General features: G+C 42.4%; 2 protein-coding genes across 2 annotated transcripts in view; one reads left to right on the top strand and one right to left on the bottom strand.

The window, feature by feature from the left end:
• Positions 1–25,055, top strand: part of LOC144893586 (uncharacterized) — an 896,812-nt gene that overhangs the window by 285,464 nt on the left and 586,293 nt on the right. The gene's annotated exons all lie outside the window — the stretch shown is intronic.
• Positions 1–25,055, bottom strand: part of LOC137416992 (ALK tyrosine kinase receptor) — a 114,713-nt gene that overhangs the window by 26,623 nt on the left and 63,035 nt on the right. The window contains exons 14-18 of the mRNA XM_078785070.1: positions 22,030–22,094; positions 18,076–18,205; positions 9,054–9,151; positions 5,651–5,743; positions 5,164–5,265 (exon numbers count right to left, since the gene is read on the bottom strand). Of these exons, the coding sequence (XP_078641196.1) occupies positions 5,164–5,265; positions 5,651–5,743; positions 9,054–9,151; positions 18,076–18,205; positions 22,030–22,094 (488 nt within the window). The remainder of the gene's footprint in view (positions 1–5,163; positions 5,266–5,650; positions 5,744–9,053; positions 9,152–18,075; positions 18,206–22,029; positions 22,095–25,055) is intronic.

The raw sequence follows: 25,055 nt of genomic DNA, 5'->3' as shown, positions 1-25,055 counted from the left end.
AATATCCACTTTGGAACAAGCAAGATACATTGGAGGGGAAGTTGGTCAATCACCAAATCCAGAAAAGAGGATTTGCCATCGGCAGAAATCCAGGTGGAAGACTCACAGATTGAGTCAGTCCCATGAGTCACAGAAATCCTTCGCTGAAGCGCCATGGCTGGTGAGAGAGGTACCAACACCTAGACAATTGGTACGTTCGCTCCGGCTATCTGACAAGGCCAAGGCCGTACGAAAAAAAAAGGGGCATTGCCCCCCGAGCTCACCAGGTAGAACCAGGGAACCACTGACAGGTGTGGATGATGTTCAAAATATGTAACAGAGAAGAAAGTAATGACCTATTTTGTGGATCAAACACCTGATTTTTTTTAATGCCGTGTACAAACTTTAGTACATCACGGGTGATGAAGATTGTGGTCAAGTTTCATCAAAATTGTGTGTGTAGCTTCAGAGAAGAAAGCACATACCTTTGTTGGGGATGGAACAGACCGACATGTGGAGCAACCCCGAACCGGACAATGGAATGATTTGTTTGGGAGTGGAACCCAGACACAAAACACAAAGGTGAGTACGCACCGCAAAGCTTAAACTACCCTGCCAGCCCAAATAAGTAGGAATGGAGGGAGCACCGTGCACATTCTATCATTTCCACTTAATCAAATGATATAACTAGAACTTCACTCCGGAGAGTGTATACATTCACCTTGAACAGTTTATGTTTGTATCCACTGATAGGCCAGATCTGGATTCAGATCTTCACCAAAGTCAAATAAATTCGTCCTTGTCACACACCCAACCTGTCCACCAAGTTTTGTCTGAATCCGTCCATAACCTTTTTGAGATATCCTGCTCACAGACAGACAGGGATGAAAACATAAGCTCCGTCAACCTTCGGTAAAAATGGGACCGTGTAGTGCTTTTAGGATAAGCCCACCTAATCAAAATGACCATGGTTCTTCATCTGGAATCTGAACCCAATCACCTATTTATCGAACATACAGAAATCCCGTCTTTGTGAAAGTATGCACTGTGGACTTCAAACGTTGTAGTTGGGAGAATCCATAACCGCAGAATGGAAAAAACGAAGGCACAACCAAATTTGTATTCTCTTAGAAAGGACAAGGGTGAAGAAAGTCCAATGTTTCAGCTACAGAGTGGCTTTATTTAAGGACAAACATGGACTGTGTGTTCTGAGATAGAATATGCCCTCCTGGGAGTTTCTGGTGGAGCAGATACACACCGGCCTGGAACATGGTGGAGCGGACATATGTGGAGCCTGGAATAGACCACAAAGAGGCAACTATTTATTTTGGGGGTTTATGGAGACTGTGGGTGGGTGAGGGGGACGGGGATGGGGATGTCAAAATTATGTAATTTTTATTTTATGTTTATAATCTCTAAATGACTCTTTAGTAAAGTCTTTACACTGCTCTTGGATTGAAAAGTAAAACTTGCAAATTGTCCACCAAGTCCAAAGGCCTTTAAAATCACCGGCTTTGTGGAGAAAAATTAAATTCAGGCAAAACTTATCAATACACCAACATGATGCACACATCGTATCGCATCATTGTCGTCTGTCGCCATACTTTATAATCCGAAAGTATACGAAGTTGTGCATGTGTTGTGGCAACCCCAGTGCCCAAATCATGAGGTTCAAGTGAAATAGAGTTATCACGTGATGGTGTATTGCTTAACTAGCAAAGGTACCTCGCGTTTCCAGGCAACACGGGATCACTTTGCTGACGGGAATATTGGAGGGGGTTGAGGGGGGAGGTAGAGGAGGAGGGGGTGAGAGGACAGGAGGGGAGGAGAAGGGTGGGAGGACAAGGAGAGGGAAACAGGAGGACAGGGGGTGGGGCGCAGGAGGAAGGGATAGGATGGAGCAGGGGGACGCAAGACGGAGCAGGGGGATGGGGAGGAGTGAGAGCAGCATGAAGCAGGAGGGGGTTAAGTGGGGATTGGGGATTGGGGGGGACGGTGAGTGGGAATTGGGGGTGGAGGGGTGAGTGGGGGAGTAGGTGGAGGGGTGAGCGGGGAGCAGGAAGAGAGGTGAGCAGGGAGTATGAGGGGAGTGAGAGGTGAGTAGGCACAGAGATGAGTGGGGATCAGGAGGAGGAATGACTGGGGATCAGGAGGAAGGGTGAGCGGGGAGGGGAGCAGAAAGATGGGGGAGCGCAAGAGGACGTGGACGGAGGAGTAGAAAAGGGAGTGAGTCGGGATCAGGAGGGGAGAGGGTGAGTTGGGAGGAGGAGAAGTGAGCGGGGAGCAGTTTGAGGGGTGTGCGGGAAGCAGGTGTGGAGGTGAGTAGCAGGAGGAGGGGTGAGCAGGGAACAGGAGGATGGTGAGAGGGAGCAGCAGGAGGAATTGGCAGAGCAGGAGGACGGAGCATGGGTGTTCCATTACCAATAAGCATGAAGAGCCCAGACATAACAGCTGTCACTGACGAAGCCTTCATTTAATCCATAATACTATGTGCATTTCCCACCCTCTTTTAAAAATCACAGAACCACCTTGTAGAGTTGGGAATGCTTCTGGTTTAAATGGCCAAAAATGTTCGACAGATCCGATACACCAATCCCCACTTCTTTAATACTTTGAAATCGACTCAATCTGGGTCCGTCATATGGAGGGAATTTTAAAAACAGATGGTTCAAATCTTTGGGTTTCCTACAAGTATCGCAGGTCCCAGTAGAGTGACACCCTATCCTGTGGAGGTATGAATTAAGACGACAGAGCAGAATGAGGGATGACAGGCTTTCTTAAATAAATATATACACTGAGTTATAAGAATCACTGATTTCTTAAATTGTCAGATTTCACTCCAGATTTGAGCATTTATTTCGTCCTGAAGATCTGATTCTCAAACCCGTACATAGATTTTGATTAAATCCTTTAATTAGTCCACAAGAGTAGATCGTGTTTCCAAGGCAAGGCATGTTTAAATAGGCCGAAACAAAATGGCGGCTATGACCTATGTGAGGTTATATTCAGCTGACCAAGGATAACGTCTTTCATGAAGGTAAGCCGTTATTTCTCTTCAAAAAGGTGTTTAAATTTATCCAAACAGCCAGTTTGCATTCATGCACTCCTTTGGAGTTCCCTTAGTATGCAGGCAAAGTTTGGGGGTGCTCGGTTTCATGGTTTTAGAGTTATGGCAGAGACACACACACCCTTCCTTGTATTATAATAGATTTCACATGTAAACCACAAATGCATCAATTGCTGCTGATTTGGAAGCACTGCAGTACAAAGCCCGATTCCCTACATTACATGACCATGTTATGCGCGATTGTCCATCACACACAGATTCCTTACCTTTCATTCCGACCCTGGTGTGAGTATTGATAAAAAGTATGCTCATCATGGTGAATAACCAAATACAGACTTGGCATTTAATATGGAATATTTTTTTTTCATGACTTGGGTTTACTTTCTGAACTCAGTATATCAATCTGGTGAGTTTATTTTACGCTTCGGTGATTTCTTTGTTAAAAGAACCATGTCACTGATTGTCTTTCGCAGCAAGAAGTCAATAACAGGATTATATCACAGGTGGCGTGACAAAATGTAAGGACAGGTACATTTGACGATTGGCTTCACAATCGTGTATATAAGGGTTGTTGCGTTCTGTATTAGTGGAAAACAACTGCTGCACGTCTACAAAAGTTATTGCCGCTTCCTCTGGAGATGGTCCGTCAACTCGACAATGCTGTTTGTCATGGAGTGGTGGCTTTACGAAATTCTGGCATGAAACAGCGTGCTATTGCTCGGCAGTATGGCATCACTCAAGGTCAGGTGTCAAAGATCCTGAAACGAAATGCTCAGAGGGGTGTCCCTACTCCAATACCGAGGTCAGGACGTCCCCGCAGAACCACAAGGAGAGATGATCACCAGCTGCACCGGTTAGTCTGCAATGGCCGTACCAAGTCAGCTAATCGGCTTCGGGCTGAGTGGCAGCAACTGACAAATGTGCCTGTATCCAGAAGGCTAGTCAACCAACGACTGGTTCAAGCAGGCTATCGTGCCAGGCATCCCCTGAGAAAGTCACGCCTGACCAGACAACACCGCCAGCGTCGATTGCAGTGGGCCAGAGAGCACCGTCAATGGCAGCCAGGAAACTGGAATCACGTGACCTTCAGTGACGAGTCTAGATTTCTGGTCTATCGTCAAGATGGCCGCAACCGAGTGCGCAGACAAGTGCATGAAGCCTACAACGAAGATTGTATTGTGCCAAGAGTCCAAGCTGGAGATGGTGGGGTGACCGTTTGGGCTGCTTTTCATGCAGGGGGCAAAACTGACCTGGTTGTTCTGAATGGAAACCTGAACCAGTTCAAGTACAGGGCCATTCTGGAAAAAACATTGCTTCCATTTGCTCGTGCAGCCTTTCAAGGAAACTTTGTCTTCCAAGATGACAATGCACGGCCTCATCGTGCTCGCATGATCCAACATTTTCTTGCTGACCGTGGTGTCGAGCATATGGAGTAGCCTGCCATGTCCCGGATATGAATCCGATAGAGAACTTGTGGGCAGATTTAACGCGTCAAATCGACCACTTGGACCAGCAGCCGACCTCTGTGTGTCAATTGCAGAAGGCTATTTTCACTGCATGGCAAGCGATTCCTGTCCAAACCTTGGCAAATCTCGTGAACAGCATGCCTCGACGTGTACATGCTCTCCTGAATGCCCGTGGGGGTTACACGAAGTACTGAACTGTAATTTTACTGTCCGTAATCCCAGTCATAATTTCACTTTTGTTTTTGTTGAAAAATTTTTTGGCTAATGTGCAAAATAAAGAGATACTTCTGGAAAACGTACAGAGGTTTAACACAGTACTGTCCATGAATTGAGTTTGATATCAGTTTACATCACTTTCAAGGATCAATTTATTTACTTCAAAATGTCAAATGTGGTTTTTGTTTCTTTTAAAGGTCACATTAACAAAATCTAGAATAATTTCAACATAATTCCAATGAACTTTTGGTTCTAAGTCATCTTGAAAAGTAAGTTCACCCCCACAAAAAAAACATTCCATATTAAATGCCAAGTCTGTATAACCAAATCTTTGTGTGTTGTGTGTGCATAGCAGACGCACCAGCTGATAGGCCTCTTCCATTGCAGAAGGCATTAACAGGAGAAAACCGTGATCTACACCACTGCAGGTCTTACCAGGTGTCAGTTTTAGATGTAAAAACGCCCTCCATGAAAGCTTCTGGAGGCATCCACTTCACAGGTAGCATCGCTCTGCCACCTTTGCGGTAATAGCTCGTCCTGAAGGGATGCAAGTCACATGTTGGAAACGATATCCTGTTTATATGCTTCGATGTGTCATCGTTTAACATTGAATGGCTGAAAGTGCGACATTACACACATAATATTTATGAGTGATTCGGTGCAAAAGGCATAAAATAGTCATTTAGGACTTCATCATAACCAGTGTTTAACCTTAATGTTGGGTCTTGGTTGAAACATCCTACATCAGACCAGGATATTAAAATGTAACATTGTGCCTTGACATGTTTTACAGATGGAGATCAACCCAGTAAATTGGATTTGAAGGCCGCATCTCAGCATCTTGAGCTATGTGCTCAAATGGGAAGGTGAAACAGGTATATTTATATGGCATACAGTGATCAGGGATAATAGACAACCTTACCTGTAAATGTCTCTTGCCATCCCAAAATCTCCGATCTTGGCAACACGCCCGGTCCCCTTGGATGTCAACAGGCAGTTCCTTGCAGCAATATCTCTGCCAACAGATCACGACCAGGATATGTAAGCCAAATATATTGGCAAAGTCATAATGCACAACTATATTTTATTTATATATGTATGTATATATATATGTATATATATATATATATATATATATCAGTTTGTGTCTGTGGATCATAAGCACCACATGGGTGTGGTGTGGGTCATAAGCACCACCACATGGCATAAGCACCACTGTGGGTGTCCATTCTGCAGGCCACGCCTTCCCTCCTCTCCCCCAGCGTCATAAGCACCGCCCATTCTGCAGGCCACGCCTTCCCTCCTCTCCCCCAGCGTCATTAGCACCGCCCATTCTGCAGGCCACGTCTTCCCTCTTCTCCTCCAGTGTCATAAGCACCGCCCATTCTACAGGCCACGCCTTCCCTCTCTCCCAGCGTCATAAGCACCGCCCATTCTACAGGCCACGCAACACGCATTCCCTCATCCCCCCCAGCGTCATAAGCCACGCCGTTTAGCTAAGCCACGCCTTTCTCTCCAATGTCCCAGAAACCCAACCGCCAGTCTCCACACAAAGCCGCGTCACATGTTAATCACATGTTAATCGCAGTTACTTTCTGTCTGTTGTGCCGTGTCGCTTATAACTCAATATCTTACAAACACACGATCAGCCATTCCTTACAACTGTTTCTTTGGAGTGCTTGCTTGAGTGCTTAAGCCACTTGGCGAGCGCTCTTCAAGCTGCTTGTTAATGGCTGCCTTATCTGAGCCCTTAAGGTTAATCGTCACAAAACTTTATGGGATCACTTTTTTTTTTGTTACTATGACACACCTTAATAGGGGTTTTAAAACAGTAATTGTCTCACAATTCATAACCTATAAACACCCGAGATACGCGGGGAGATGGGAGGAGGCAGGGGAAGAGGTGGGAGGGGAAGAGGTGGTGTGGGAGGGGAGAAGGGAGGGGAAGGGGTGGCGTGCAAGTCGGGAGGGAGGGAAAGGGGTGGGAATCCGGAGGAAGGGGAAAGGCTGGGCTGGGAGGAGGGAGGGGAAGGGGTGGTGTGGGAGGGGAGGAGGGAGGAGAAGGGGTGGTGTGGGAGGGGAGGAGGGAGGAGAAGGGGTGGTGTGGGAGGGGAGTAGGGAGGGGAAGGGGGTGGTGTGGGAGGGGAAGGGGGTGGTGTGGGAGGGGAGGAGGGAGGGGAAGGGGGTGGTGTGGGAGGGGAGGAGGGAGGGGATGGGTTGGTGTGGGAGGGGATGAGGGAGGGGAAGGGGTGGTGTGGGAGGGGAGTAGGGAGGGGAAGGGGGTGGTGTGGGAGGGGAGGAGCGAGGGGAAGGGGTGGTGTGCGAGGGGAGGAGGGATGGGAAGGGGTGGTGTGGAAGTCAGAAGGGAGGGGAAGGGGTGATCTGGAAGTCGGGAGGGAAAGGGGTGTGAACGCAGAGGGAGGGGAAAGGGTGGGATGGGAGGAGAAGAGAGAAGGGGAGGGAAAGGGGTTGGATGGGTGGCAGGAGGGATGGAATGAGGTGGGAATTCAGAGGGAGGGGAAAGGGTTGGAGTCCAGTCCAGAGCGAGGGGAAGTGGTAGGGATTCGGAGGGAGGGGAAGAGGCGAGACTCTGAGGGAGGGGAAATGGTGGAAGTCTGGAGGGAGGGGAAGAGGCGAGATTCTGAGGGAGGGGAAATGGAAGTCCGGAGGCAGGGGAAGAGGCGAGACTCTGAGGGAGGGGAAATGTTGAAAGTCCGGAGGGAGGGGAAGGGTGAGATTCTGAGGGAGGGGAAATGGTGGAAGTCTGGAGGGAGTGGAAGGGGTGGGACGAGGGAGGGTAAGGGGTGGGGTAGGAGTATGCAGGGAGGGAGTGGGATTGGAGGAGGTGGGAGGAATGAGAAGAAAGGGTGAGGTGGGAGTCCAGAAGGAGTGGGAGGGGTGGGAAGAGAGAGGAGAAGGGGTGGAGTGGGAGTCTGGAGGGAGGGGAAGGGATGGGAAGAGAGAGGAAAGGGGTGGGGTGGCAGTATGGAGGGAGAGGAAGGGATGGGAAGAGAGAGGAAAGGGGTGGGGTGGCAGTATGGAGGGAGGGGAAGGGATGGGAAGAGAGAGGAAAGGGGTGGTCGGAAGGACCCACGTTTCCCAGCAGTGCTGCTAGTTTGATATAAAAACTAAATGTGATATGGCAGATGCACTTGCACTTAGAGACGTTTAGGAAATTCGGGTTGTAAAACTTTCCACTCTATAGTTCAAAGAAAGTAAGAAGCGGTCAAAACAAATTACCTCCAAAGCCATACTGTCATTATAACGGCATCTCAAGGTTATTAGCGCGTAGTTTACATCTTTTTCCCATCAATCCTCTGTCATACGATCGAATGTGGGTCGAACAAATGAGAGTTCTAACTGCTGAACTGGGCTCCTCAAACTTTCCAAGTCAGATCCAGCTCACCTTATCTCACCTCTATTAACTGGTGATGAAATGTGGCTTCACCACTGCGATCCTGGAACGAAATTGGAATTCAAGCAAAAGAAGCATGGATTCCAATTCCGTCACCCAGTACAATTCACACCCAGCTCTCGGCCACAGAGGACATGACCTCAATTCTCTGGGATTTCTGGAAGGTCCTGCTGATGGACTATATGCCGAACAACCTACAAGCAAGGAGAATATTCCACCGGTCACCTGCAAACATTCTGGCAGGTCATCAAGGCAAAACGTTGAGGAATGTTGATGAAAGTTCAACTCCTCCATGACGATATACCTGTGCACAAGATTGTCGGTGTACAGACCACCGTTTGAGACTGACTTTGTAAAGCCAGTTAGGCCCTCCCTCTTCGCCCTCGCCCTCACCGTAACAGCCTGGATCTCACCTCCAGTAACACGTACGTTTGAACGTTTTAAATCCCACTGTGTCACTGCCAATTTGCCCGTAACGAGTAACTCACTGAAGCTGCAGATGTGCCCGAAGGAGCAATATGTATGGCAACTGGTATTTTACTGGCAGAGACAGCTTGGACACCTTTTGGTGTCCATCATGCAGATAGGAGATAGAAATGGATGTTAATATGTACAACATTGTCTGAATGGATAAGGCAGTATTTTACAAAACATAAAGATCCAAACCGAATGTAAATCAAATGTGGATCGCAATGAAGGATTCCTGACTTTTCTAGAATAAACGGAGCAATAACTCCGCTAAAAAGAGGAAATAAACTATAAATACTTTAAGCACAGGAATTTATATACCGTATATATATGTTTGGTTTTTTTACATAAAGGAAATGTATTTAAGGCTTGACGTGTTTTACTATTAGATTTTGGGCATGAAGGTGGTGTGTCTATACTCGGATGTTCATCCTGTTCACACCTGTGGATGAAATGGTTTTCCTCCAGGTACCGACAGCCTTGTGTGATGTCCTTGGCCATCGTCAGCAGATCGAGCATTGTCAGGCTGGAGGTATGTCCCTGAGAATGAGACGGGGTTGCGGCAGCAATGGGACGTGTGGCAGTGAGAGGGAGCAGTGGCAGCAAGCAATGGGAGGGGTGGCAGCAATGGGAGGGGTGGCAGAAATGGGAGGGGTGGCATCCAATGATGCAGTGCCAGCAATGGGAGGGGTGGCAGCAATGGGAGGCGTGGCAGCAATAGGAGGGGTGGCATCCAAGGATGCAGTGCCAGCAATGGGAGGGGTGGCAGCAATGGGAGGGGTGGCAGCAATAGGAGGGGTGGCATCCAAGGATGCAGTACCAGCAATGGGAGGGGTGGCAGCATTGGGAGGGGTGGCAGCAATAGGAGGGGTGGCATCCAAGGATGCAGTGGTAGCAAGCAATGGGAGGTGTCGCAGTGAGAGGGAGCAGTGGCAGCAAGCAATGGGAGGTGTGGCAGTGAGAGGGAGCAGTGGCAGCAAGCAATGGGAGGTGTGGCAGTGAGAGGGAGCAGTGGCAGCAAGCAATGGGAGGTGTGGCAGTGAGAGGGAGCAGTGGCAGCAAGCAATGGGAGGTGTGGCAGTGAGAGGGAGCAGTGGCAGCAAGCAATGGAAGGTGTGGCAGTGAGAGGGAGCAGTGGCAGCAAGCAATGGGAGGTGTGGCAGTGAGAGGGAGCAGTGACAGCAAGCAATGGGAGGGGTGGCAGCAATGGGAGGGGTGGCATCCAAGGATGCAGTGCCAGCAATGGGTGGGGTGGCAGCAATGGGAGGCGTGGCAGCAATGGGAGGTGTGGCAGCAATGGGAGGGGTGGCATCCAAGGATGCAGTGCCAGCAATGGGAGGGGTGCCAGCAATGGGAGGGGTGGCATCCAAGGATGCAGTGCCAGCAATGGGTGGGGTGGCAGCAATGGGAGGCGTGGCAGCAATGGGAGGTGTGGCAGCAATGGGAGGGGTGGCATCCAAGGATGCAGTGGCAGCAATGGGAGGGGTGGCAGCAATGGGAGGCGTGGCAGCAATGGGAGGCGTGGCAGCAATGGGAGGCGTGGCAGCAATGGAAGGGGTGGCAGCAATGGGAGGGGTGGCAGCAATGGGAGGCATGGCAGCAATGGGAGGGGTGGCATCCAAGGATGCAGTGCCAGCAATGGGAGGGGTGGCAGCAATGGGAGGGGTGGCATCCAAGGATGCAGTGCCAGCAATGGGAGGGGTGGCAGCAATGACAGGGGTGGCATCCAAGGATGCAGTGGCAGCAATGGGAGGGGTGGCAGCAATGGGAGGGGTGGCATCCAAGGATGCAGGGGCACCAATGGGAGGGGTGGCAGCAATGGGAGGGGTGGCAGCAATGGGAGGGGTGGCAGCAATGGGAGGCGTGGCAGCAATGGGAGGGGTGGCATCCAAGGATGCAGTGCCAGCAATGGGAGGGGTGCCAGCAATGGGAGGGGTGCCAGCAATGGGAGGGGTGGCATCCAAGGATGCAGTGGTAGCAAGCAATGGGAGGTGTCGCAGTGAGAGGGAGCAGTGGCAGCAAGCAATGGGAGGTGTGGCAGTGAGAGGGAGCAGTGGCAGCAAGCAATGGGAGGTGTGGCAGTGAGAGGGAGCAGTGGCAGCAAGCAATGGGAGGTGTGGCAGTGAGAGGGAGCAGTGGCAGCAAGCAATGGGAGGTGTGGCAGTGAGAGGGAGCAGTGGCAGCAAGCAATGGAAGGTGTGGCAGTGAGAGGGAGCAGTGGCAGCAAGCAATGGGAGGTGTGGCAGTGAGAGGGAGCAGTGACAGCAAGCAATGGGAGGGGTGGCAGCAATGGGAGGGGTGGCATCCAAGGATGCAGTGCCAGCAATGGGTGGGGTGGCAGCAATGGGAGGCGTGGCAGCAATGGGAGGTGTGGCAGCAATGGGAGGGGTGGCATCCAAGGATGCAGTGCCAGCAATGGGAGGGGTGCCAGCAATGGGAGGGGTGGCATCCAAGGATGCAGTGCCAGCAATGGGTGGGGTGGCAGCAATGGGAGGCGTGGCAGCAATGGGAGGTGTGGCAGCAATGGGAGGGGTGGCATCCAAGGATGCAGTGGCAGCAATGGGAGGGGTGGCAGCAATGGGAGGCGTGGCAGCAATGGGAGGCGTGGCAGCAATGGGAGGCGTGGCAGCAATGGAAGGGGTGGCAGCAATGGGAGGGGTGGCAGCAATGGGAGGCATGGCAGCAATGGGAGGGGTGGCATCCAAGGATGCAGTGCCAGCAATGGGAGGGGTGGCAGCAATGGGAGGGGTGGCATCCAAGGATGCAGTGCCAGCAATGGGAGGGGTGGCAGCAATGACAGGGGTGGCATCCAAGGATGCAGTGGCAGCAATGGGAGGGGTGGCAGCAATGGGAGGGGTGGCATCCAAGGATGCAGGGGCACCAATGGGAGGGGTGGCAGCAATGGGAGGGGTGGCAGCAATGGGAGGGGTGGCAGCAATGGGAGGCGTGGCAGCAATGGGAGGGGTGGCATCCAAGGATGCAGTGCCAGCAATGGGAGGGGTGCCAGCAATGGGAGGGGTGCCAGCAATGGGAGGGGTGGCATCCAAGGATGCAGTGCCAGCAATGGGAGGGGTGGCAGCAATGGGAGGCGTGGCAGCAATGGGAGGTGTGGCAGCAATGGGAGGGGTGGCAGCAATGGGAGGGGTGGCATCCAAGGATGCAGTGGCAGCAATGGGTGGGGTGGCAGCAATGGGAGGCGTGGCAGCAATGGGAGGCGTGGCAGCAATGGAAGGGGTGGCAGCAATGGGAGGGGTGGCAGCAATGGGAGGCATGGCAGCAATGGGAGGGGTGGCATCCAAGGATGCAGTGCCAGCAATGGGAGGGGTGGCAGCAATGGGAGGGGTGGCATCCAAGGATGCAGTGCCAGCAATGGGAGGGGTGGCAGCAATGGGAGGGGTGGCATCCAAGGATGCAGGGGCAGCAATGGGAGGGGTGGCAGCAATGGGAGGGGTGGCAGCAATGGGAGGCGTGGCAGCAATGGGAGGGGTGGCATCCAAGGATGCAGGGGCAGCAATGGGAGGGGTGGCATCCAAGGATGCAGTGGCAGCAATGGGAGGGGTGGCAGCAATGGGAGGCGTGGCAGCAATGGGAGGCGTGGCAGCAATGGAAGGGGTGGCAGCATTGGGAGGGGTGGCAGCAATGGGAGGCATGGCAGCAATGGGAGGGGTGGCATCCAAGGATGCAGTGCCAGCAATGGGAGGGGTGGCAGCAATGGGAGGGGTGGCATCCAAGGATGCAGTGCCAGCAATGGGAGGGGTGGCAGCAATGGGAGGGGTGGCATCCAAGGATGCAGTGGCAGCAATGGGAGGGGTGGCAGCAATGGGAGGGGTGGCATCCAAGGATGCAGGGGCAGCAATGGGAGGGGTGGCAAGAAGAAGCAAAAGGAAGTCCATAGAAAGATGATTAGTAGAAGGAGGTACTCCCATCACCTATATTCCAAAACGATAAATAAGAATGCATCAGGAGCTTTTGATGAAAGAAAGAGATTTATCAATAGTAATTGAATTGATGCGATCCCCTATGTACATAATAATTAAGTGATAAGGATTAAGTTATAATAATTAAGTGATAAGGATTAAGTTATAATAATTAAGGGATAAGGATTAAGTGTAAAGGATTAAGTTATAATAATTAAGTGATAAGGATTAAGTTATAATAATTAAGTGATAAGGATTAAGTTATAATAATTAAGTGATAAGGATTAACTATGAAGGATTAAGTGTAAAGGATTAAGTTATAATAATTAAGTGATTAGGATTAAGTTATAATAATTAAGTGATAAGGATTAAGTTATAATAATTAAGTGATAAGGATTAAGTTATAATAATTAAGTGATAAGGATTAACTATGAAGGATTAAGTGTAAAGGATTAAGTTATAATAATTAAGTGACAAGGATTAAGTTATAATAATTAAGTGATAAGGATTAACTATGAAGGATTAAGTGTAAAGGATTAAGTTATAATAATTAAGTGATAAGGATTAAGTTATAATAATTAAGTGAGAAGGATTAAGTTATAATAATTAAGGGATAAGGATTAAGTGTAAAGGATTAAGTTATAATAATTAAGTGATAAGGATTAAGTTATAATAATTAAGTGATAAGGATTAACTGTGAAGGATTAAGTTATAATAATTAAGGGATAACGATTAAGTGTGAAGGATTAAGTTATACTAATTAAGGGATAAGGATTAAGTGTGAAGGATTAAGTTATAATAATTAAGTGATAAGGATTAAGTTATAATAATTAAGTGATAAGGATTAAGTTATAATAATTAAGGGATAAGGATTAAGTTATAATAATTAAGGGATAAGGATTAAGTGTAAAGGATTAAGTTATAATAATTAAGTGATAAGGATTAAGTTATAATAATTAAAGGATAAGGATTAAGTTATAATAATTAAGTGATAAGGATTAACTGTGAAGGATTAAGTTATAATAATTAAGGGATAAGGATTAAGTGTAAAGGATTAAGTTATAATAATTAAGGGATAAGGATTAAGTGTAAAGGATTAAGTTATAATAATTAAGGGATAAGGATTAAGTGTGAAGGTTTAAGTTATAATAATTAAGTGATAAGGATTAATTGTGAAGGATTAAGTTGTAATAATTAAGGGATAAGGAATAATTGTGAAGGATTAAGTTATAATAATTAAGGGATAAGGATTAAGTATGAAGGTTTAAGTTATAATAATTAAGTGATAAGGATTAATTGTGAAGGATTAAGTTATAATAATTAAGGGATAAGGATTAAGTGTAAAGGATTAAGTTATAATAATTAAGTGATAAGGATTAAGTTATAATAATTAAGTGATAAGGATTAAGTTATAATAATTAAGGGATAAGGATTAAGTGTAAAGGATTAAGTTATAATAATTAAGTGATAAGGATTAAGTGTAAAGGATTAAGTTATAATAATTCAGTGATAAGGATTAAGTTATAATAATTAAGTGATAAGGATTAAGTTATAATAATTAAGGGATAAGGATTAAGTGTAAAGGATTAAGTTATAATAATTAAGTGATAATGATTAAGTTATAATAATTAAGGGATAAGGATTAAGTTATAATAATTAAGTGATAAGGATTAACTGTGAAGGATTAAGTTATAATAATTAAGTGATAAGGATTAAGTTATAATAATTAAGTGAGAGGATTAAGTGTGAAGGATTAAGTTATAATTATTAAGTGTGAAGGATTAAGTTATAATAATTAAGGGATAAGGATTAAGTTATAATAATTAAGTGATAAGGATTAACTGTGAAGGATTAAGTTATAATAATTAAGTGATAAGGATTAAGTTATAATAATTAAGTGAGAGGATTAAGTGTGAAGGATTAAGTTATAATTATTAAGTGTGAAGGATTAAGTTATAATAATTAAGTGAGAGGATTAAGTGTGAAGGATTAAGTTATAATAATTAAGGGATAAGGATTAAGTGTGAAGGATTAAGTTATAATAATTAAGGGATAAGGATTAACTGTGAAGGATTAAGTTATAATAATTAAGTGATAAGGATTAAGTTATAATAATTAAGGGATAAGGATTAAGTGTAAAGGATTAAGTTATAATAATTAAGTGATAAGGATTAAGTTATAATAATTAAGTGATAAGGATTAAGTTATAATAATTAAGGGATAAGGATTAAGTGTAAAGGATTAAGTTATAATAATTAAGTGATAAGGATTAAGTTATAATAATTAAGGGATAAGGATTAAGTTATAATAATTAAGTGATAAGGATTAACTGTGAAGGATTAAGTTATAATAATTAAGGGATAAGGATTAAGTGTGAAGGATTAAGTTATAATAATTAAGGGATAAGGATTAAGTTATAATAATTAAGTGATAAGGATTAAGTTATAATAATTAAGGGATAAGGATTAAGTTATAATAATTAAGGGATAAGGATTAAGTGTAAAGGATTAAGTTATAATAATTAAGTGATAAGGATTAAGTTATAATAATTAAGGGATAAGGATTAAGTTATAATAATTTAGTGATAAGGATTAACTGTGAAGGATTAAGTTATAATAATTAAGGGATAAGGATTAAGTGTAAAGGATTAAGTTATAATAATTAAGGGATAAGGATTAAGTGTAAAGGATTAAGTTATAATAATTAAGGGATAAGGATTAAGTGTGAAGGATTAAGTTATAATAATTAAGTGTTATAATTAAGTTATAATAATTAAGGGATAAGGATTAAGTGTAAAGGATTAAGTTATAATAATTAAGTGATAAGGATTAAGTTATAATAATTAAGGGATAAGGATTAAGTTATCATAATTTAGTGATAAGGATTAACTGTGAAGGATTAAGTTATAATAATTAAGGGATAAGGATTAAGTGTAAAGGATTAAGTTATAATAATTAAGGGATAAGGATTAAGTGTAAAGGATTAAGTTATAATAATTAAGGGATAAGGATTAAGTGTGAAGGATGAAGTTATAATAATTAAGTGATAAGGATTAAGTTATAATAATTAAGGGATAAGGATTAAGTGTAAAGGATTAAGTTATAATAATTAAGGGATAAGGATTAAGTGTAAAGGATTAAGTTATAATAATTAAGTGATAAGGATTAAGTGTAAAGGATTAAGTTATAATAATTAAGTGATAAGGATTAAGTTATAATAATTAAGTGATAAGGATTAAGTTATAATAATTAAGGGATAAGGATTAAGTGTAAAGGATTAAGTTATAATAATTAAGTGATAATGATTAAGTTATAATAATTAAGGGATAAGGATTAAGTTATAATAATTAAGTGATAAGGATTAACTGTGAAGGATTAAGTTATAATAATTAAGTGATAAGGATTAAGTTATAATAATTAAGTGAGAGGATTAAGTGTGAAGGATTAAGTTATAATTATTAAGTGTGAAGGATTAAGTTATAATAATTAAGTGAGAGGATTAAGTGTGAAGGATTAAGTTATAATAATTAAGGGATAAGGATTAAGTGTGAAGGATTAAGTTATAATAATTAAGGGATAAGGATTAACTGTGAAGGATTAAGTTATAATAATTAAGTGATAAGGATTAAGTTATAATAATTAAGGGTAAGGATTAAGTGTGAAGGATTAAGTTATAATTATTAAGTGTGAAGGATTAAGTTATAATAATTAAGTGAGAGGATTAAGTGTGAAGGATTAAGTTATAATAATTAAGGGATAAGGATTAAGTGTGAAGGATTAAGTTATAATAATTAAGGGATAAGGATTAAGTATGAAGGTTTAAGTTATAATAATTAAGTGATAAGGATTAATTGTGAAGGATTAAGTTATAATAATTAAGGGATAAGGATTAATTGTGAAGGATTAAGTTATAATAATTAAGGGATAAGGATTAAGTATGAAGGTTTAAGTTATAATAATTAAGTGATAAGGATTAATTGTGAAGGATTAAGTTATAATAATGAAGGGATAAGGATTAAGTATGAAGGTTTAAGTTATAATAATTAAGTGATAAGGATTAATTGTGAAGGATTAAGTTATAATAATTAAGGGATAAGGATTAATTGTGAAGGATTAAGTTATAATAATTAAGGGATAAGGATTAAGTATGAAGGTTTAAGTTATAATAATTAAGTGATAAGGATTAATTGTGAAGGATTAAGTTATAATAATTAAGGGATAAGGATTAAGTATGAAGGTTTAAGTTATAATAATTAAGTGATAAGGATTAATTGTGAAGGATTAAGTTGTAATAATTAAGGGATAAGGAATAATTGTGAAGGATTAAGTTATAATAATTAAGGGATAAGGATTAAGTATGAAGGTTTAAGTTATAATAATTAAGTGATAAGGATTAATTGTGAAGGATTAAGTTATAATAATTAAGGTATAAGGATTAAGTGTGAAGGATTAAGTTATAATAATTAAGTGATAAGGATTAAGTGTGAAGGATTAAGTTATAATAATTAAGTGATAAGGATTACGTGTGAAGTTTTAAGTTATGATAATTAAGTGATAAGGATTAAGTGTGAAGGATTAAGTTATGGTAATTAAGTTATAATAATTAAGTGATAATAATTAAGTGATAAGGATTAAGTGTCATGGATTCATTTATAATAATTAAGTGATAAGGATCACTTGTCAACCCTTTGAGTATGGGATTTTTTGGGGGATAAAAATATCTCCGGTACGGGATTAATTTGGCATTACGGGAATACAACCACGTTCTGACGATCTATTTATAGGTATCGTCGATGACGTGTAGTGACGTCATCCGTACACAAAACTTTTTCGCGGGTTGCGGCACTGGACTTCATCCGTACTCAAAGGGTTAAGGACTATGTTATAATAATAAAGTGATAAGATTTAAGTGATAAGAATTAAGTAATAAGGATGAAGTGATACGAATTAAGTGTTAATGATTAAGAGCTCAGGTTTGAGGTGTTGAATTTGGGGTTGAAGGAATTTTTCCAGTCTCGGAAAGACTTTTTTTCCCCTTTTAATGATATGTAAATGAGATGACAATTATCTACATTTTAAGAATCCTTACTGTGGGATGAGACTGACACCCCAGTGAAGTGAGTGAGTATAAGTGAGCAAAAATGAACCTACACGAGCACGAGCGAGGGTGGGTGATTGACTTCATAAGTGGCGGGCGAATGTGCCACAGTGTATGCTTTTCCCCATACTGCTGCTCCGAGTTGCCACTTTGCTTCCTTGTTGCTACCTGTACGGCCTAGTTCCATCCCAGCTATCTGATTGTGGCCAATATGTGTTTTAATTTAGTTTTCTATGGTCCTCGTCGAGCCGGCCCTTACCCCAAGCAGCAGCTTGCTTACCATCTCATGCAGGGCTCACTCTTCAATCCTAAATGCATTGACTTTTCACATTATCCACGATAACTAAAGAAATATGGACATTGTTCATACTGTATTATAAATTTGTGTGATTAAACCAAGGCACGTGACATGCCACATGACATGCCACGTGACATATGTTCTCCACTCACAATCCGAGGTCGAGCTTCGCGCAGGAAGCTCTTCATGTCCCCTCCCGCCATCAGCTCGAGCAGGATGAATCGAGGAAGTGTCTTGAGGCTTACCCCGACACACCGCACGATGTTATGGTGGTTGAACTTACTGGTTCATTGTGGAGGAGGTGGTGCGAGGTTAGACAAAGGCAACAACAAAAGGATTGCACAGCACTTTAAAAGCATCACATTGTGATTCATTTCCTCCTTATTGTCCCCCCAAGGATTTTGTGCTTTGGTTCTTTCGCAATAATAAATAATTTAAAAGTCTCGTGAATTTTAACAACCCAGGTGCAATAAAACTGCCAATGTTTAGTGCGAGCATGACAACAATGCCATGTTTGTACGAAATGGTTTTATTTGTATATCCAATTTGTTTTTTAATTAGATTTGCAGCACCGAGCTATCCCTCTGTGGGAATGGCGTTGGGAAGAAGAGCTTTTCTCATAACTTCAGAGAGATAGCCAAGCTGACAGGAAGCTCGCCATTGAGCTGCTGCTCTGGATTCGACCCACGGATGAGATGAAACGCAAAGAAAGCAGTTACCATGCAGCGCCAGCAGGGGGCGCCGCATCTCGAAGTACGCAGCCCTTCGGATGAAGTCATAAAGTCGGTTGTCCCATTTGTACCGAACTCCGCTCCTACATCTGATAGAATTTGAGTTGTACATGGTAAAGCTCCAACGATATCTTGTCAATATTTTCAAGTGTTTGTGCATTTGTTTGTACGTTACTCTTTCACGGCCGAACCATAGCACCTGTAGGCCCCAAAATTTGGGTGTTAGTGGTTCAAATTCCGGGCAAGGTTTCATGTTTGGTCACCAAAGGTCATTTTGAGGCCACAAAAGGCCACTATAAAATGTATATTGCACCGGTGGAGCGCTTGCTAGTCTTTGTCTGGACGAAATAAAAGAGCAGGTTGTTGCATGCCGATATCCCAGGTAAATTCCCTGCGCTGAAAAGGATGCATCGGTGATCAACCAGATGAACTAAATGGTAGGAATAGGATTATCACACAGAACTCAAGTAAAGTGAGATTAATTGGACACAAATTTGGCTGTCGAAAAATGTGGCCCATGACGTCATCAATTTAATTCTCCCATAATTGTGTAGATCACGCTCCAGAAATTGTCAAACTCGTCGGACGAAGCGTTCTACTTGTCTAATTATGACATCATAATGAATATATTATGTTGTTCCTCATTGGGAGTACTTGACAATGAGCCATGTTTCAATTTTTTCCATGGAGCAGTTTCGGAGATATAGAGGTGCAAAGGTTTTCGCTTTTTCCAAGGTGGTGCCCTATCACGTATCCTATGACGTCATAATTATCATTAAAAATTATACATGAGGAGGCGCTCCGATGGTGAAAATTTATTGTCAATCGGACCAACAATGCAGAGAAACGCATGCGCATGTTCTGTGCAGACAAACAAACAAACAGAAAATCAGACAGACAAAAAATAAACGGACAAGTAAACAGGCAGACAAACAAACAAACAGACAAACAAAACAAGCAAAAGGACAGACAGATGGACAGACAAATAAAAAGACAGACAGACAGGCAGATAAACAGACAGACAGAGACAAACAAACAGACAGGTAGATAAACAGACAGACAGAGACAAACAAGACAGACAAACAAACAAGAAGATGTCATGCAGAGCACGATACTTGCAAAATGTACCTTTCCCCAAAGAAAGTTGCCATGGATACATCAAATTTTCCATTTCATTAAGATTAAAATAGAACATCTTATCAAAGCTCAGGTCAATTGGATTAAAATTGATGATTTTTCAGATGGAAATTTATACTAGAAGTTTGACCTTGAGTTTACCTTTTGACCTCAAAAATAATTGGTTTCCCAATTCAGTGAGGTACTCTGTAATTGCTGTTTAATTTCCAAATGAATTGGATGAAAATTGATGATTTTTCAGATGAAAATTGATGATTTTTCAGATGAAAATTGATGATTTTTCAGATGAAAATTGATGATACCAAAAGTTTGACCTTGAGTTTACCTTTTGACCTCAAAAATAATTGGTTTCCCAATTCAGAGAGGTACTATGTAATTGCTCTTTAATTTTCAAATTAATGGGATGAAAATTGATGATTTTTCAGATGAAAATTGATGATTTTTCAGATGGAAATTTATACTAGAAGTTTGACCTTAAATTTACCTTTTGACCTCAAAAACAATTGGTTTCCAAATTCAGAGAGGTACTATGTAATTGCTCTTTAATTTTCAAATTAATGGGATGAAAATTGATGATTTTTCAAATGAAAATTGGTGATACCAGATTTTTGACCTTGAGTTGACCTTTTTTTTGACCTCAGATAGTTAGGTTTTTTTTTTTGGTTTTTTTTTGTATACAAGATCAAGGCTCGTGAAAGAGCTAACATTAATCACACAAAGTCAAACAGATACAAAACATATAATAAGGGGAACAGTAGACAAGATGGGGAGAGAGGGGGAAGGACACAAACACAACATTTGAGAGCGGGACATCGAGAGAACTGTGGGAGGGATAGGGCTTGGGGGGGGGGGGGAGGCATGGGAAGGTGGGTGGGGGGTGTGAGAGGTATAAAACACAAGGACACTGCAAGGACTTCCAGGAAAGGAGTTGGAATTTCAAAAAAGTGGATCTGGGGTGAATTAGCGGGTGAAGAAAAGATCAAGGTTTTGGATGGGGGAACATAAGAGATGGTGGTGAACAGCTGTTTTAAAGACCTGGAGGGAGGAGTGGGATTGAAGGGAGTGGGAGAGTTTGTTCCGGAGGTGGGAGAAAAGAGGAATGAAAGAGTGAAGGTGAGCAGAGAGCCTAGATTTTGGCAGTTTAACCATAAGAGGGTTGCTGGCAGATCTTGTGCGACCTGTAGGAATATTTGGGGGACAGAGCACAGAGAGAGCTGGGGGAGAAAGGCCGGAGAGGAGTCGGTGGAAGACAGAAAGACCACCAACCTGCCTGTGGTGAGTGAGAGAAAGGCCCTCGGAGTTAGCTTCATCACGGGAGATTCTAATGATTCTGAAAGCTTTGGTTTCAACAGCGTGAAGCCGAGCTAGGTGTGAGGCAGGAGCACCAGCCCAGAGTGGAGAGCAGTATTCCATTGAGCTGCGGATGAAAGCCTTGTATGTGGTGAGGAGCTCAGGTGTGCCAAGGGAGGACTTCGCACGACGGAGGATGCCCAGTCGGTGACTGGCTTTGGAGGCCAGCTTGGCAATGTGGTTTTCCCAGGAAAGATCATGGCAGATAGTGAGACCCAGGAGCTTGAGTGACAGAACTTCTTGGAGAGGATTGTTGAGAAAGTAGATGGGAGGGTTGTCCAGTCGGTCTTTTTGGAGAGACAAAGTGAGAGTGTGAGATTTGTCAGGATTGAAAGACATGTTCCACTTGTTTGACCAGTCTGTGATTTTGTCCAGGTCTTCAGAGAGTGAGGAGGCTGCAGACTGCCGATCTGAGGGATGAGGAATGGAGCGGCACAGAGTGGAGTCCCACTCGTTTCCCAATTCAGTGAGGTACTATGTAATTGCTGTTTAATTACCAAGTTAATTGGATGAAAATTGATGATTTTTCAAATGAAAATTGATGATACCAAAAGTTTGACCTTGAGTTTACCTTTTGACCTCAAAAATAATTGCTTTCCCAATTCATTGAGGTACTATGTAATTGCTGTTAAATTTTCAAGTTAATTGGATGAAAAGTGATGATTTTTCAAATGATGATTTTAGAAGTTTGACCTTGAGTTGTCCTTTTGATCTCAACAAACAGACAAACAAACGAGCCCAAATGCAATGCTCTCTCCTATGGCGAGGGTAACAAAAGCACCTGCAACACGTGCGAAAGTCTTGTATCCCCATTCCCCAGTGTCCCAGATATATAGTCAATGATGATGGATGTCCAGGTATACTGTGTGATTGGACAACCGCACCCACCTTATGATCAGTGCTTCCATCAGGAAATCCAACTCGTCCTGCTCCGAACAAACCTCGGGCAGCGTCTGTCGGCAACATGAGCATCACACGTCACAATACACACAGCGCATCATCACTCACGATGTTATCCTCGCCCACGATGTTATCTTCACCCACGATGTTATCGTCACCCACGATGTTATCTTCACCCACGATGTTATCCTCACGCACGATGTTATCCTCACCCACGATGTTATCCTCACTGTCATAATTGATCATGCCGTGTGCTTCTCTTGTTTGTCGGTGTCACAATGTTAGATCCTCACCATCAATTCATCGAAGACATGCAAACAGCTTTAACCGTTTTCATTTCTCTGCTGCCATTCACCGTTTCTCTGATTCAGAACCATTAACGGCCTGGGACATCAGGTGCCTACAGGTGTAATACGAGCTGATGTTTAGGTAACATATCATAAACAATTGTTGTTCTTGTTGTTTGTATGCATGCATGTGTGTATGTGTGTGTATGTATGATGTGTGTGTGTGTGTGTGTGTGTGTGTGTGTGTGTGTGTGTGTGTGTGTGTGTGTGTGTGTGTGTGTGTGTGTGTGTGTGTGTGTGTGTGTGTATGTATGTGTATATGTGTGTGTTTGTGTGTATATATATATATATATATATATATATATATATATATATATATATATATAAGTGTGTGTGGGTGTGTGTGTGGGTGTGAGTGTGTGTATGTGTATGTGTGTATTTTTACAACATTTGCATTGCTTGGACCTCACTTTTGCATATGAGACATTACCATGCAATAATTTATAGTTCAATTATTCTTGTCCTCAATAGGACATCCACGCGGAGTTCAAATAATAACAGTGAAATTTACATTTTTATTGTTGTGCAATCTTTAAAAAAGTTAAAATACACAAGACTAAAAACTTCAGCAAAATCAAAATGGTTATTAAGTTTTGGGGCCGGTTGGTGTGGGAGAAAACGGCTCGATTTCTCCATGTGCTGAATGACATTACCACCAGGAACACGCACCAATCGTTGTCACAATATAGGACCAGTTAAAACGAATTAGTCACAATTAAAACACTAATTACTGCTTTACACCTCAAGGGTAATTGTTAACTCGTCATGTGCACAACAAATCTTTCGAAACAATAATTTTTTTCATCCGACAACAATAATTTTCGACAATAATTTCGAAAGCACAACAATAATTTCGAAAGATTTTAACTTTCATTAACAGCATGTGTAATTTAATACAAAGTAAATACATTTTTCTTGTATTATGGAACTAAAATGCATAATCTGGGGAGCATGATTAATGTATTTTAACTTTTGAATGAATTTATTTTGTTTTGTTGATTTTCCGAATTTCTGTAATAATCTCGAAAGATTTTAACTTTCATTAACAGCATGTGTAACTTAATACAAAGTAAATATATTTTCCCTGTATTATTGAACTAAAATGCATAATCTGGGGAGCATGATTAATGTATTTTAACTTTTTAATGAATTTATTTTGTTTTGTTGATTTTCCGAATTTCTGTAATAATCTCGAAAGATTTTAACTTTCATTAACAGCATGTGTAATTTAATACAAAGTAAATATATTTTCCCTGTATTATTGAACTAAAATGCATAATCTGGGGAGCATGATTAATGTATTTTAACTTTTTAATGAATTTATTTTGTTTTGTTGATTTTCCGAATTTCTGTAATAATCTCGAAAGATTTTAACTTTCATTAACAGCATGTGTAATTTAATACAAAGTAAATACATTTTTCTTGTATTATGGAACTAAAATGCATAATCTGGGGAGCATGATTAATGTATTTTAACTTTTGAATGAATTTATTTTGTTTTGTTGATTTTCCGAATTTCTGTAATAATCTCGAAAGATTTTAACTTTCATTAACAGCATGTGTAATTTAATACAAAGTAAATATATTTTCCCTGTATTATTGAACTAAAATGCATAATCTGGGGAGCATGATTAATGTATTTTAACTTTTTAATGAATTTATTTTGTTTTGTTGATTTTCCGAATTTCTGTAATAATCTCGAAAGATTTTAACTTTCATTAACAGCATGTGTAATTTAATACAAAGTAAATATATTTTCCCTGTATTATTGAACTAAAATGCATAATTTAGGGAGCATGATTAATGTATTTTAACTTTTAAATTAATTTCTTTTGTTTTGTTTTGTTGATTTTCCGAATATCTGTAATAATCTTGAAAGATTTTAATTTTTATTAACAGCATGTGCTATTTGACACAAAGTAAATATATTTATCCTGTATTATTGAAATAAGACGCATAATTTGAAATACTTTGATTAATTGATTTAATATTTAATTTTTGTAATGTTATATATTGTTACGGATCTCGGCCGTCGGCGTTCCCCTTATCAAGGGGGGGGGGGGGGCGGCGGGGGGGTTTATCCCCTTGACTTTTTATCTGGCCGACCCGAGTCCTTAGAAGTTATAACGTTCCTTCCGGTCGGTGGTAAATAGGGTTGTTGGTCAAGTCTTAGTCCAATTACCTAAGTACTACCACCGGCCGTAAAGCAAGGAAATGACTTCCACCCGAACCACGGCGTTAATGGACACGCCGAGCGAAGCGAGCCGCGATTCGGGCCGTTAACAGGGACTAAAGCCGATTCTAGCGGTTTCAATCGTGCCACGTTTACCCAATGATAGAAGGGACGGATGCGATCGGATGGAGAGGAAACCAGAACATAGGAAGAACAAAGATGGGTTTATTAACAAATATACAGAAAGAAAGAGGAAACAAAAGAATGTACAAGAGAGGAAGAGGAAGAAGCAGCACACAGGGCAGTCTTAAAACAGTCTTACTCTAATACCCCCAGACAAACATACACACTCACACGGGGATTGTAGCTGGTAGATGGTCAGGTCGAGGGTCCAGGCTCCAGTCGACTCCAGTCCAGGCTCCGGTCCAGCGGCGAAACCCGGCAGGCAGCTCCGCGCGTAGTTGGACGCGAGCGGACAGTTTATATAATGGGCG

This window comes from Myxine glutinosa, chromosome 9, assembly GCF_964187855.1.
Source record: "Myxine glutinosa chromosome 9, kmMyxGlut1.1, whole genome shotgun sequence".
Taxonomy (NCBI): Eukaryota; Metazoa; Chordata; class Myxini; order Myxiniformes; family Myxinidae; genus Myxine; species Myxine glutinosa.
This window is presented reverse-complemented; position numbering and strand designations above follow the sequence as displayed.